Here is a 14547-nt window from a genome sequence, read left to right on the forward strand (position 1 = left end):
GTGCCATCGGGTTCAAGTCCGGGCTAAGGCTTGGCCACTCAAGGACATTCAGAGTCTAGTCCCAAACCCACTCCTGAGTTGTCTTGGTTATGTGCTTAGGGTCGTTGTCTTTTTGAAAGGTAAACCTTCGCCACAGTCTGAGGTCCTGAGTGCTCTGGAGCAGGTTTTCATCAAGGATCTCTGTACTTTGATCGATTCATCTTTACTTCGATCCTGACTAGTTTCCCAGCCCCTGCCGCTGAAAAACATCCCCACAGCAGGATGCTGCCACCACTTTGCTTTAGAGTAGGGATGGGGCCAAGTTTCCTTCAGACGTGACGCTTGGCATTTAGGCCAAAGAGTTCAGTGTTGGTTTCATCAGACCAGAGAATCTTGTTTCTCATGGTTTGAGAATCCTTTAGCTGCCTTTTGGCCAACTTCAAGCAGGCTGTCATGTGCCTTTTACTGAGGAGTGGCTTCTGTCTGGCCACGCTACCATAAAGGCCTGATTGGTGGAGTGCTGCAGAGATGGTTGTCCTTCTGGAAGGTTCTCCCATCTCCACAGAGGAACTCTGGAGCTCTGTCAGTGACCATCGGCTTCTTGGTCACCTCCCTGACCAAGGCCCTTTCCCCCGATTGCTCAGTTTGGCCTGCCGGCCAAGTCTAGGAGGAGTCTTGGTGGTTCCAAACTTCTTCCATTTTAAGAATGATTGAGGCCACTGTGTTCTTGGGGACCTTCAATGCTGCAGAAATGTTTTGGTACCCTTCCCCAGATTTGTGCCTCGGCACAATCCTGTCTCTGAGCTCTACGGACAATTCCTTCGACCTTATGGCTTGGTTTTTGCTCTGACATGCACTGTCAACTGTGGGACCTTATATAGACAGTTGTGTGCCTTTTGCAAATCATGTCCAAACAATTGAATTGACCACAGGTGGACTCATGAATTTGTAGAAACATCTCAAGGATGATCAATTGAAACAGGATGCACCTGAGCTCAATTTTGAGTCTCATAGCAGATTGTCTCAATACTTATGTGAAGGTTTTTTTATTTTTAATACATTTGCAAAAATGTCTAAACCTGTAATCGCTTTGTCATTATGGGGTATTGTGTGTGTGTGTAGATGGGGGGGGGGGGGGGGGGGGGTGTTTAATCAATTTAGAATAAGGCTGTAACTTTAACAAAATGTGGGAAAAGTCAAGGGGTCTGAATAGTTTCTGAATGCACTGTAAATGTTTTGATAGTATTCCTTGTTTATATAACTGTGCCTATTTTCTTCTGTCCTACATCCAGCCTGCAGGAATCGATCCTGACCCAGGTGCAGCGCATAGTGAAGGGTGAGGTGAGCATGGCCATGAAGGAGCAGCAGGCAGCTGTGACCTCCAGCATCATGCAGGCCATGCGCTCTGCTGCAGGCACGCCCGTCCCTACCCCACACCTAGACTACCAGGCCCAGCAGGCCAACATACTGCAGCTGCTGCAGCAGGGACAGCTCAACCAGGCCTTCCAACAGGTGAGTCCTGCTCCCCGATGCACCGTCATGGGCTTGGGCGGTATACTGTAAGATGTATACCGGGGTATTTGGGAAAAAACACGGGAGGGTTTCTTCATTACCGTCAACTATTTCAGAAGTTTTTCATGAAAACGTAATATTTGTAGCTACTTTTTAAGTTGATACCTGCAGTCAAATTGTGCAATACGTTAGGAGATAAAGAAAATTGCGTTCTTCATTTCACCGGTCACATTATTTTACATGATGAAGCTTACTGTAGTTCCCCAGAACAGTTGAGCCAGTCACATGTTTGTTTGTAAATGGCGCAATGGGAGAAAGCAGGAGCAGGTGAGTCCATAGAGTTCTATATCAGTGAGTCTCTGTTGTGAGGTGCACGTGAGGTGATGAAGTAACACTTGTATGAAATTCACTACTAAATGTTTGCTATCAGATATCTTATGTCTCTGCCGTGTTTGAGAAGTCAGAGCTCTGTTATCTGTACAGCTGCCATTTTTCCCCCTGTGCTTCTACTAGTGGTTTTTCCCTCCTCTGTTCTCTCCTCTACTCCCTTCTGCTCTGTGTACACATGCTGCTCTTCCTTCAGAAAAGAATGCATCACAACTTTGTTCATTTGCACAATTTATTTTGTTCACTTTCGCTTGTAAATGTCCACACTCACCGAAAATATCATTCGGTAGCTACTAGCTAGGCTGTATAACGTTATGAGCTGTCTTTGCAATTAGTTATGTATGTTTTTACTTGTTAGCATTTAGCTAAAAGCATCTGTGATTTCGCTGTTCTAATTTTGTTAGTATTCTGGTAGAGGCACAATGGGCTTTTCTTGTGTTTTTTAGCGCCCCTTGTGTAGTACTATGCTGGTAATACTGTATATCCTGGCATGAGAAAAGGACTATGATAATCTGGATACCGCCCAAGCACCTACCCATCCCATCAGTCTCACAGCCTCTCCCGTCCACTTCATGGGGGATATCCGAGGGCATCATATAAAATATACCTGTGGTGTCTCCTCCAACCCCCTCCCCTATAGGCCCTGTCAGCTTCTGACCTAAACCTGGTTCTGTATGTGTGCGAGACCATCGACTCCCAGCAAGTGTTTGGCCAGCATCCCTGCCCCCTGATCCAGCCAGTGCTGCTGTCCCTCATACAGCAGCTATCCACTAACCTGGCCACACGCTCTGAGCTCAAGATCAGGTATGCATGTGCACCCACAGGAACATGTTATAACCCACAGATTTGATGCTCAAACTCATAGACCCCTCTATGCACCCATGCTAAAACATATAAACACACTCAAAACACATCAATGTAAATTCTTACACACCTTGGATGTAATAAGTCGGCCATGGGCAGCTTGAGATTAGATTTTTTGTTGTTGTCTATCTTAATCAGGTTTGTGCTCTTACACAATTTAAAGCCTCCCATAAGGAACACTTTTCAACCTCATTTTCATTATCTCCAGCACCAAACCAGTGTAGAGAAGGTCCTAAAAAATGCTTCTCTATGATATCACAGGTTCGGATTAAAACTAAGAAACTGTGATTTATCAACCTGTACAACGTAGAAATGCACCTATTTTCTACATATGTAGACACTGGTTAGGTGCTGTAGATGATGTCAATGAGTGTATGAGGTTGAAAAGTGGCAGTTACCCTTAACAGTTGCGCTATGCTGAAATCGCAACACAATTTCCTGGTTGCTAAAACTGTAATAGTTATCCTAATTTCAGTTTGTGACCAAATAAGATGGTACAATGATTCTCTACACAATCTAAACAGCTGTTAAATATATATTTTCCATAACCCAAAATATTGTTTCAGCTGGTGGAAGCTGGTGCAAAAAAATGAAAATACAGTGCATTCGAAAGTATTCAGGCATCATTTTCCACATTTTGTTACGTTACCTTATTCTAAAAAAAAATGTTTTCCCTCAATCTACACACACTACCCCATAATGAAAAAGCAAGATGTTTTTTTTGTTACTTTTGCTAATTTATATAAAAAGAATACAAAATGGAAATATCACTGAGTATTCAGTCCCTTTACTCATTACTTTGTTTAAGCACATTTGGCATCAATTACAGCCTCGAGTCTTCTTGGGTATGGCGCTACAATCTTGGCACGCCTATATTTGGGGAGTTTCTCCCATTTCTATCCACATCCTCTCAAGTGCTGTCAGGTTGGATGGGGAGTGTTGCTGTACAGCTCTTTTCAGGTCTCTCCAGAGATGTTATATTGGGTTCAAGTCCAGGCTCTGGCTGGGCCACTCAAGGACATTCAGAGATTTGTCCCAAAGCCACTCCTGCGTTGTCTTGGCTGTGTGCTTACGGTCGTTGTCCTGATGGAAGGTGACCATTCACCCCAGTCAGGTCCTGATGTCTCTGCAGCAGGTTTTCATCAAGGATCTCTCTGTACTTTGCTAAATTCATCTTTGCCTCGATTCTGACTAGTCTCCCAGTCCCTGCCACTGAAAAACATCCCCACAGCATGATGCTGCCACCACCATGCTTCACTGTAGGGATGGTGCCACGTTTCCTCCAGATGTGACGCTTGGCATTCAGGCAAAATAGTTCAATCTTGGTCAGTCCAGAGAATCTTGTTTCTCATTGTCTGAGTCCTTTAGGTGCCTTTTGGCAAACTCCAAGCAGGCTGTCGTGCTTTTTACTGAGGAGTGGCTTCCGTCTGGTCACTCTACCATAAAGACCTGATTAGTGGAGTGCTGCAGAGATGGTTGTCCTTCTGGAAGGTTCTCTCATCTCCACAGAGGAACTCTGGAGCTCTGTGACCTCCCTGACCAAGGCCCTTTTCCCTCGATTGCTCAGTTTGGCAGGGGGCCAGCTCTAGGATGAGTCTTGGTGGTTCCAAACTTTTTCCGTTTAAGAATGGAGGCCAGTGTATTTGGGGACCTTAAATATTGCAGACAATTTTTGCTACCCTTCCCCAGATCTGTGCCTCAGCACAATCTCGTCTCTGAGCTCCATTGACAATTCCTTCGACTTTATGTCTTGGTTTTTGCTCTGACATGTACTGTCAACTGTGGGACCTTATGTAGACAGATGTGTGCTTTTCCAAATCATGTCCAATCAATTGAATTGACCGCAGGTGGACTCCAAGTTGTAGAAACATCTTAAGGATGATAAATGGAAACAGCATGCACCGGAGCTCATTTTCGTGTCTCATAGCAAAGGGTCTGAATACTTGTAAATAAGATATTTCTCTTAATTTTTAATACACTTGTAAAAATGTCTAAACCTGTTTTCGCTTTCATTGTGTGTGGATGAGGAAAAACATTTTAATCATTTGTAGAATAAGACTACTGTCACAAAATTTGGGAAAAGTTAAGGGGTCTGAATACTTTCCGAATGCAGTGTAAAAGACCCTAAAACAAAATTTAAGTTGAGCACATAGAACAGACCTACTGCTTCTTAGACTTACTTTCAAGTAGAATGATATATCTTTAACTCACGTCTGTGAATTTGGCTGGGTCTCCCAAAATGTTACATGTTGCCACTTTAAGGCTCGGACACGTAGCGTTTGCCGGCTGAGAGTACTTAGCACCTCTGATTTAGAGCGCCGGATGGAATTTGCAATCTGATTCTACATGTTGAATCACGAGGAAATGTCGGCAGTCAGACGTCAGGTGGTCCCTTAAACGCCCCGCCGAACAAACTGCAGACAAATGGCAGATCAACATTCGGTGCATTTCCTCCATGTTGAGCTGTATCAAACTGCAGCTGTAATGCTTTTCACCCTTCTGGCCCACTTAACAAATGTGTGTTATGGGAACAGAATGGGCCTATGAATATGGGAATAATGTCCAGACAATGACGTGCCAAGTCCCTTTAATGCTCTTTAAAAGCTCAGATGACCAGTCTCAATCCAGTTTGAATTGCACCCTAAAAACTATCAGCCTCATACTGGCCAGCTGTTGAGTTATACACCATCTGTGGGACTGAATCTGTGTGTGGGGTGTAGCTGCTGAGGCTGTACACCTAAAGGGTGTTTGCATACAGTCCAATGCCTTAATGCATGGTATTGATTGGCTGTTGCAGTGCAACTGTTTTTAACCAGGTGTGCAAGATATATTACAGAAGAGATGTGCTACTCTTGAATATTTAATATCTTATATCATGCACATTTCATGTCATCGTCCCCCAAAAAATGTACTTTGCGTGCAAGGGCTTTTAAAGTCATATCAGGTTCAGTAGAGAAGAGACCTGATAGGGCTGGCTGTTGTTCAATGTGTGGGGGGATGGGTTTAGCTGAAATTAGAGTAATTGGGCACTTTGAGCGTAGGGAGATTAATGGTTCTTAAACCCCAACATTACCATTGAGTTAACTGTGTTTAGAGGTTTTAAATGCATTCGAATTGTTTTAATTTTACATCTGTAGACCCAATCTGATGGGATTAATTTGGGTTGAGCCATCTGGATTGGATAACGGGACAGGGCTGCTGGGTGATCAGCCACAACACTGCATTTACTCTGTTTTAATCAAGCCATTCAAATCTTTGCCTTCGGCTGCATGGAAATAAAGGTGGCTTTGTCGGTACACACAAGCCAACAACACTATTGGCTTAAATGGTACAATTTGAGGATTTTGAAAGCCCACGGTAAACTTCTCTGTCTGTATCAGTTACTTGGAGGATGCTGTGATGAACCTGGACCATGGTGATCCGGTGACGAGAGACCACATGAGTACTGTGCTGTCCCAGGTCCGACAGAAACTGTTCCAGTTCCTGCAGCAGGACCCACACAGTCCTCTTAGCAAGAGAGCCCGGCGCCTGGTGATGATGCTTCAAGGCCTGGTCAATCACTAGTTCTGTACTTGGTGCCCATCGATGGAGCCCCTTCTCTTCCTGCTCTGCTCCCATACAGTTAGAATAAGGTGCAGTGAGTTTCATTGAGGTACTGAGGGGAGCGGCATTTAGTTAGAGATGTGAGCATGTTGTGTAATTGCACTAAACTTCCTGTACCCTCAGCTCTCTCTGATGCATTATACATTGCAATTGAATTTATTTTTTGTTATCCTCATTTTTTAAGTGGTAAAAATGGCAAGAACTGACTGGTTTTTCCCTTTTTGGACTTGTAGATTGAAGGATTTTTCTCAGTTTGAAACCCCCTGTTCATCATAAGATCTATGAACGTTGCCATTTGCTTATTTCAGTCAATTTCCCTGTCATAGCAGCAAGAGTTTGTTAGAGGAAAAAAACAATCCTAAATGTAGACAGTCGAAACAGATGGATGGGCACTTTATGTTCTATTATGTTTTCTGTATGTTCAACCATTTTGTTCAATCCAAAGTTCTGACTTTAGTTCAGAATGGTATTTTGCTTTGAGGGACTTCTACAGTAGGCTTTGAATCTGCACTGTTAGTATTGTAATAAAGCCTTTCTCTGCTCTTTCCTATATATTAGACTGACCATATTTCTATGTAAAGAGAACAGGGGTATGCTTGTGGAGTCTTAGAAACTGAAATGGCTGTCTTTGTACAGTTTTATAGGGTCAAGGTCAACTGTTTTTATTTTATTTTTGATGGAACCTCAGTGAAATTCACTCATGCCCCTGAAAAATCTTTATTTTCTTTTGTGCCCCCTTTTTTTATATATATATATATATATATATATATATATTACAACAATCCTTAACATTTGTATGACTTGTATACTTCCTCAGACTTATTTGAAGTAATTATCATCCATAGTAAATGCTTCTAACAGATTATTGTTACTGATTATGTCTTGTTTTTGGATACCCAAGTAATGTGTGTAAACCTGATGTACTTGTCCTGGTCTCTAGAGGACAGCCCTTTGTGAAAATGCAATCACATTTATATTGTTTAGTGTGGTTTCTATAGAAGCTTACAAAGTATAGTGGGAAAGTACAGCAACTGGGGGGGTGGGGCCTGGTACAGACCTTTGACACTCCAATGTTGGGTTGCATTATGAACGTCAACTGCACAATGCCTGCTCTGCCACTGTGGTCAGTTTATTGTAACCATTCGAGTTGCACAGATTCAAGTGAGTAAGACTTTGTATGTTTTCCATCTCAAAACCTTAATGTGCTACAAAACCTTTATAGAAAGTGCCTTATTGTACTTCACGCATGGGAATTTGCCCTCCACCACCTTTAGTCTGTTGTGCCATTTGTAAACCAACTATTTGCCTGACTGTAAAAGTTGGTGCCTGGGCTTTTTCGCACCTCTCATCAATGTCTTCTTTTGCAAACAAGGGCTCAAATGGCACAGCGAGAGAGAATCTGTGCGTTAAGTATACAAACATTATTTGACAATAGGGGCTTGCTAGAATAAGTCTGATCTAAATTTGCTTGGGTATGTGATTCCAATTTACTGTATGAGTGATAGGAAAAGTTTAAACCTATTCTAAACTTGTCTAGTGTATACCAAAATGTCAATCTCTGCTATTGATGTCTTGCCATCTAATTGCATGGACAGTTATTATTTATGGTGGTTCTGGTGTCATCTGTTTTAAAATTCCTTAAACCTAAAACAGAATAAGGTGTCATAGGGCAGTGTGATTTAAGCTTGGCGGTGTTTCTTGTCATTCCGTACACTGCACAGTCCTGAAACACAGTCCTGAAACAGCATGCTTATTTAACTAGGCCAGAATTATGTTTTAGTTTGACTGTAGTGATGGTCACCTTTGGCGGTCCAATTTATTTATCATGACTTGTTAAACTGGAGTCAGGAATCACCTTTTTTCTTTGCTTCAATTACTGAGTTTCATCAGTGAACACGATACACTGAGTGTACAAAACATTAAGAACACCTTCCTAATATGTTGCACTCCTTCTCCCCAGCCTAAATCGTCGGGACATGGACTCTATAAGGTGTCAAGCGTTCCACAGGGATGCTGGCCCATGTTGACTCCAATGCTTCCCACAGTTGTCAAGTTGGCTGGATGTCCTTTGGGTGGTGGACCATTGTTGAGCATGAAAAACCCCAGCAGTGTTCCAGTTCTTCACACAAATTGGTGTCTGGCAGCTACTACCATACCCCTTTCAAAGGCACTTACATATTTTGTTTTGCCCATTCAATCTCTGAATGGCACACGTACACAATCCATCTCTCAAATGCTTAAAAATCCTTTAACTTGCCCCCTCCCCTTCAGATACACTGATTGAAGTGGATTTAACAGGTGACATCAATAAGGAGTAGCTTTCACCTGGATTCACCTGGTCAGTCTGTTATGGAAAGAGTAGGTGTCCTTAATGTTTTGTACACTGTGTATAGTTGCCAGATCATCTTTAGCTGCTGATTTGATTGATAGACAAAACGCTAGGCATGCCTGCATGCTGGGGGTGGGGGATACAAATGAGGGGCTGCAGATACTTGAGTCTGTGTACCCACATCCATACCCCACACTCATTGCAAGCAAAACGTCTTAGTGCCCTCCTCTTGACAGTAGATTAAAAAAAATTTTTTTTAACGTTTTAGTTAATTTCGACATGTGGTGTAGAGTAAATGTTGCCGTTTTTTAAGCAAGGTTGCTGCAATTCTACACGTTTTTCCATGTGGTGAAGATCTTTGCTATTTTTAAAATGTTGTCTCAGTGAGACTAACAATATCAATTGGGACTCCTGACGACGTTAGTTAGAACATGATTAGTTTAGATATTTGGTTGATAAATTAACCTGGCAATCTGAATATTTTTTATTTTTGCTGACATGAGCAAATTCACTTACTATCAGTGACGGACAACAGTAAAACTGCTGATGCACAACCACATTTCGAAACTGCACCTTCTTTAGTCTACTATTCTAACTTGCAACGGTCAATTGAGACCCCAACTGAGTTCCCTTTTTTGTGGGGGGGGGGGGTTGATTCGCGGGCCTTCGAAGGGGAGGACTGCGGGCCGATAGTTGCCAATCCCTGCAGATCATGCATTAAAAAGGCAAACCACTATCTTCAAGGTTTATAAGCCATCTGTTTTACCAAACCACAAAGCTGTGTAAAGCAGACATGAATCTCGTTTTTATTTTTCTGCACAAGGTTGGGAGTTAGAGGACGAATCTGTCCATGGTCGGGTCGGTGGACTATCCATCCTTTATTGTACTGAAAGTTACGTCTGGATTGATGGAAACGGACCCTTTTCACTGAGTGCTCGATTCACTTAAACTAATGTTCATTTGGAATAGCAATTGTGACCTGAAGTGTGAAAGCAGGATGGTTTCCATGCTCTTAGGTAGTTCCACTTTTATGTTTCATATTGATCATGGTTAAGCCGCAAGAATCACAGACCTGTATTTTGATCGGAAGCTTGCACATAAACGCTATACAGTATCTATTTTTTTCCCCTAGTTTACAAAGAATATTATCCTGACCAATTTGGATCGTTTTGTTCCCTGTGCTTGGATTATGTTGTATATTTTACCCTCAACATTTTGGAATAAAAAATAAATTACTTCAATGGATTTCAGTGTTTTTTTTATTTCTCATGTCTCCTATTTGACACCACAATGAAGTTTGTACATTTGGTCAAGATAATAAATAGCCCGCGTTTGAATCAGTTGCGTAAACTCGCACGAAAAAACAAATATGGTAAGTTTTTGACATACGAATGTTTGTTTTCATGAGGACAAGCATGGGTTTATTGGCATATTGAGAGTAAAATAACACTTATGAGGTATATGCCGATATCCATCTAATGATACAGAGATGAGATTGAGTCTGCCTTGGTCACACAAATTCGCCCTCCCTCACACGCGCACTAGATGCACATAGGAGTGAGTAGGCGCTCTTCTCTTGTGCATGATGCGAGATACTGTATCACCTGTGTAGTATTACCGTGCCGAGGCAGGTAGCAAAGTAGCTGTGCTCAGCTAACGGATTGTAACATTTGGACGTGGTCTTTTTTTCCAGAGTTGAGCGGCCTGTGCAGAATGGTATCGCTCGTGAATTACGCGTGTCTTTTCTTGCCTGTTGCTCTCCATCTGAGTAAGTGTTTACTTTTAGAAATGTACATTTTTCCATATAAATAACCGTTTAATTTGTTAGTACTATGTTGGGGGTTCACAAGTGGCATTTATCAAACGCGTCTCGTAATTATCGGGGAACGAGTCGCGCAGAAGTGGACACCGGAAAAGGTTCCAATTCCAAATTTGCTCGGTGCCGAGGGACGAAATGATTGAGTTAGAATATATTAAATGTTTGAATGGAAAATGAATTTTCTTACGCGGGGAAAATAGTTTACGGATTAAAATAAATTAAATGATTGTAAAGATATGTGGCAACTGACTTTAATTTCAAGTAAACAATTGACTTTTGTTTTTTACTCTCATTTGACCATATTAGGGTAACTAGCCCCCTAAGAACAATGTCCAGTTGCTGACACTAAAAACAGCAACGTTTAGTCAGAATGTGGTATGGGGATGATAGTCATGCTTAGGCAAACAAACTATGGAGGATTGGGCAGTTACCCCGGGAGGCTAGTTACCCTATAGTGTACTATATGGTCATCTATTCTAATACATTTGAATTCACATGCACTTTGTTATTGGGTACCGGGTAGCCTAGCCTACTACACTAGATCGCCACGCTCAGTCGAAGCGTCAATGTGTGTGGTCTGAGAAGAATAAAACATTCTAGATGAACAAAGTGCTTTGTCTAGTTCTCATAATAGCCTATGCATTATATTGGCTGATCTGTATTCTGTAATAGTTGTATGCTTTATCAGGACAATTGAAACAGCCACCTTGATTCCCTCTTCTAAGGAGGGTGCTGATGTAATGGCCTACTATTCATTGGGGAATTTAATAGGGAAAACATGCCGATGGAAATAAATCATGAATGAATCTCATCTGCTTTACCCTGGTAGGCTCTCCAGAGAGTAGCCCAGTATCTCATCTAAACATGTGAGCCTCCGAATGCGCACAAGCATTAGATAGTCCTCCTTTCTGTCAGTGCGGATCAGAGCAATCCCTCAGCTCTAACTGTTATTTTCGCGTCAAAATTGTGTAAAAAGAAAATTTAATGTATGCACATACACCGCAACCTTTGGAAGCAGCATCCCATACCAATATGCTTCTTTCTCACTCTCTCTTTCTCCTCACTTCTCTCTCTACCCCCCCTCCCTCCCTCCCTCCAGAAGTTATGCCTCTGTGGTTTGAAAGTGTTCAAAAGGTAGTTCACTGCAGTACACAGGCATATGGAGCAGCCATTCATTCCTCATTAAATCAGGTTCAGGCTCTCCAGGAGAATTGCATCCACTTTATCCCACAATTTCACAATTAAGTGAGGCAATATAAAGCGCCTCTCCTGAATCCTTTGTTTGCAAATTAAGCTTCTGGTTTGGTTGCTGTAGAGTTTACAGTCTTTAAGGAGCATACAGGGAGGCATGGGGAGGAATTTAATTTCTCCACCTGAATCTCTCCACCATATGATTCATCAGACAACGCCCCTCTGAGCTCTCCACACACATCTTCACATCAGCCCTGCCCCAATAATTAAATAATTACCCTCCTCCCCTCACCCACTTCCCGCATCCTCTCTCCAGCAGGAACTTAGCGTGGTGTGGAGTCCCTAAACAAACACTGTGAAATGAAACGGCAGCTGAGCTTGACATACCTCGACTCTTCACCCTTAGTCAAGGCTGAGAATGAATATTTATGGATAGACTTCTACTTCTGTTCTGAGGAGTTACAGGAACTTGTGTCCTCTAGCACTAATGAGTTGTGTGTGATTCAGTGGTGTCAGTGTGTGTGTGTGGTTGTGTTCCTAAAGGGCTATTGAGGAAGAACATAACTCCATTGGCTCCCATCACCCCAAGGTCAGTGCAGCTTATGTCCATGGTGCTTTGTTCTGTGTAGACAGCAGATTTTATGGTTGCCCACCTGGGATGGGGGGGTCTGGGACAGTGGTGTAAAAATACTTGAAAGTACTACTTAAGTCGTTTTTTGGGGTATCTGTACTTTAATATTTATATTTCTGACTACTTTTACTTCACTACATTCCTAATGAAATTCTTTACTTTTTACTCCATACATTTTCAATGACACCCAGAAGTACTCCTTACATTTTGAATGCTTAGCAGGAGAGGGAAATGGTCCAATTCACGCACTTATCAAGAGAACATCCCTGGTCATCGCTACTGCCTCTGATCTGGCGGACTCACTAAACACACATGCTTCGTTTGTAAATTATGTCTGAGTGTTGGAGCATGCCCCTGGCAATTTCTTTTTTTAAGAAAATGCTCCCGCCTGGTTTGCTTTATATAAGGAATTTGAAATTATTCATACTTTTACATGTTGATACTTAAGTATATTTGAGCAATTACATTTACTTTTAATACTTAAGTATATTTAAAACCAAATACTTTCAGACTTTTACTCAAGTAGTATTTTACTGGGTGACTTTTTTTACTTGAGTCATTTTCTATTAAGGTATCTTTACTTTTACTCAAGTATGACAATTGGGTACTTTTTCCACCGCTGGTCTAGGATCAATGCAAGACACGTTGTCCCCGGTGACTGTACCCTGCAATGGCACCTTGAGACATAGCTCCCACGGGAATTCCAGGAATATGACAAATCGCTCTCAGTGATGTATGGAATATGTTAAATATTTGCAACAGATCGTGAGTCATAGTGATAATCATCCCCAGCAAAGCAAGCCTATTAATATCATCTTTACTATGCATGTACACTAACTTGCACTTCATGAACTGTAACTAAGTCATAAGAAGTACTGTAAGTAAGAATTAGCAGTGATAAACATTGGTCGTTTGATCAGAACATGAATGTTCAGTGACGTGTATTCATGAAGCCAAGGGAAGCCAGGCTTCCCCAAAAAATTGACTAAGAAAAAAAGAAAAACACAAATTATTTATCTTTCTTCTCTCTGTGTTTCATAATTGTCCTTCAATTCACACGAGGCTGAATGTATCTCACCGGAGAAAGCATTCGAGCAGGCAAAACAGTGTCCCTCTGTCTCTGTATGTGTAGATCAGATGCTGTCTGGTCCAAACGAGTATGACATTGTTGCCTCCCTTGATAAAAAAAAAAGTTTAAAATAATAGCCAATTAGCATTGCACTAAACTGAGTGATGTGAACTGCGAATGGTCCTGGCACACCCCAAAAAAAGTGTGAAGGGAAGTCAGTTTGGATTTGGCTTCACTCTTATCAAATCGCATTGAGAGTATACGTCATTGACAGAAACAACTGGAATTGTTGCATCTCACTGTGTTGTTGTCATCCAGTGGCCCTTTCTTAAATTATCCATGGATGGAGATAGAGATTTGGACTTTTGGTTTTACTTCATTCTCTGTACTGGCCAATGATTTTAACAGTGATTCTGATCCAACCATTAATTCATACATTGTGCCCCTGGCCTGAGAGAATGGAAGTTCAATACGTAGCTAGATGTAGAACACTAATGTTAACAAACGTTGTTTATGAAAGGAAGTTAGGCTAGCAAGCAAGCATTTTAACCTGGTAGCCTAGGACACCAAAAAATAAAAGCGTGTACTGTATGACAGAGTGACAGACCGTCTAATCAACATGAAAGAGAGGAGGATGGCATTGGCGTTTCTCTAGAAGTACTGTAGGGTGAATCAACATGTTTTTTCTACTTGCACGAACGTGCACACACAGAAATCAGCACCATGGACAGCCACATCATACTTAGCTTACATTGATTGGACTAAATTGTTTTTGGTCTCTTTTAGTTGTTACTGTATTAGACTAAGCGTAGGTGATTGGATGATGTTGAAATGTTGATGTTGAAATGGTGCTGGAATAGTGGAGGCAATTTACTTTGCGGCTTGCGGTAACTCTCCGTGGTTCTAAATCAATAGTTGTTTAGTGGTCCGAAAATGTCGGAAACATTAACTTGCTTGACCATGGTGTAGGTCCTGTAACTGTTTGCAATATGCTTTGTCGACTTCACTGGACAGAGGTTGCTCTCCGGTTTTGTGATGAAACAAAGGTGTGGTTGAATTTATTCTGCCACTGTGTCTTATTGTCTCGACCTTTAGGCCTATATATCACGGTCGCAAGGCATATGAGCAAACAACGCAATTATCACAACATATAAGTTGTAATA

The 14547-nt window shown here is 41.8% G+C and overlaps 1 protein-coding gene across 2 annotated transcripts in view; it reads left to right on the forward strand.

Moving 5' to 3' along the window:
- LOC115151957 (enhancer of mRNA-decapping protein 4) overlaps window positions 1–9915 on the forward strand; it is a 37230-nt gene extending 27315 nt beyond the window's left edge. For both annotated transcript variants that reach the window (XM_029696337.1, XM_029696338.1), the window contains exons 27-29: window positions 1272–1491; window positions 2519–2682; window positions 6123–9915. In XM_029696337.1, coding sequence (XP_029552197.1) covers window positions 1272–1491; window positions 2519–2682; window positions 6123–6306 — 568 coding nt within the window. In that variant the 3' untranslated portion in view covers window positions 6307–9915. The remainder of the gene's footprint in view (window positions 1–1271; window positions 1492–2518; window positions 2683–6122) is intronic.
- The last annotated feature ends 4632 nt before the right edge of the window (window positions 9916–14547 follow it).

Source organism: Salmo trutta, chromosome 17, assembly GCF_901001165.1.
Source record: "Salmo trutta chromosome 17, fSalTru1.1, whole genome shotgun sequence".
In the NCBI taxonomy this organism is placed as follows: Eukaryota; Metazoa; Chordata; class Actinopteri; order Salmoniformes; family Salmonidae; genus Salmo; species Salmo trutta.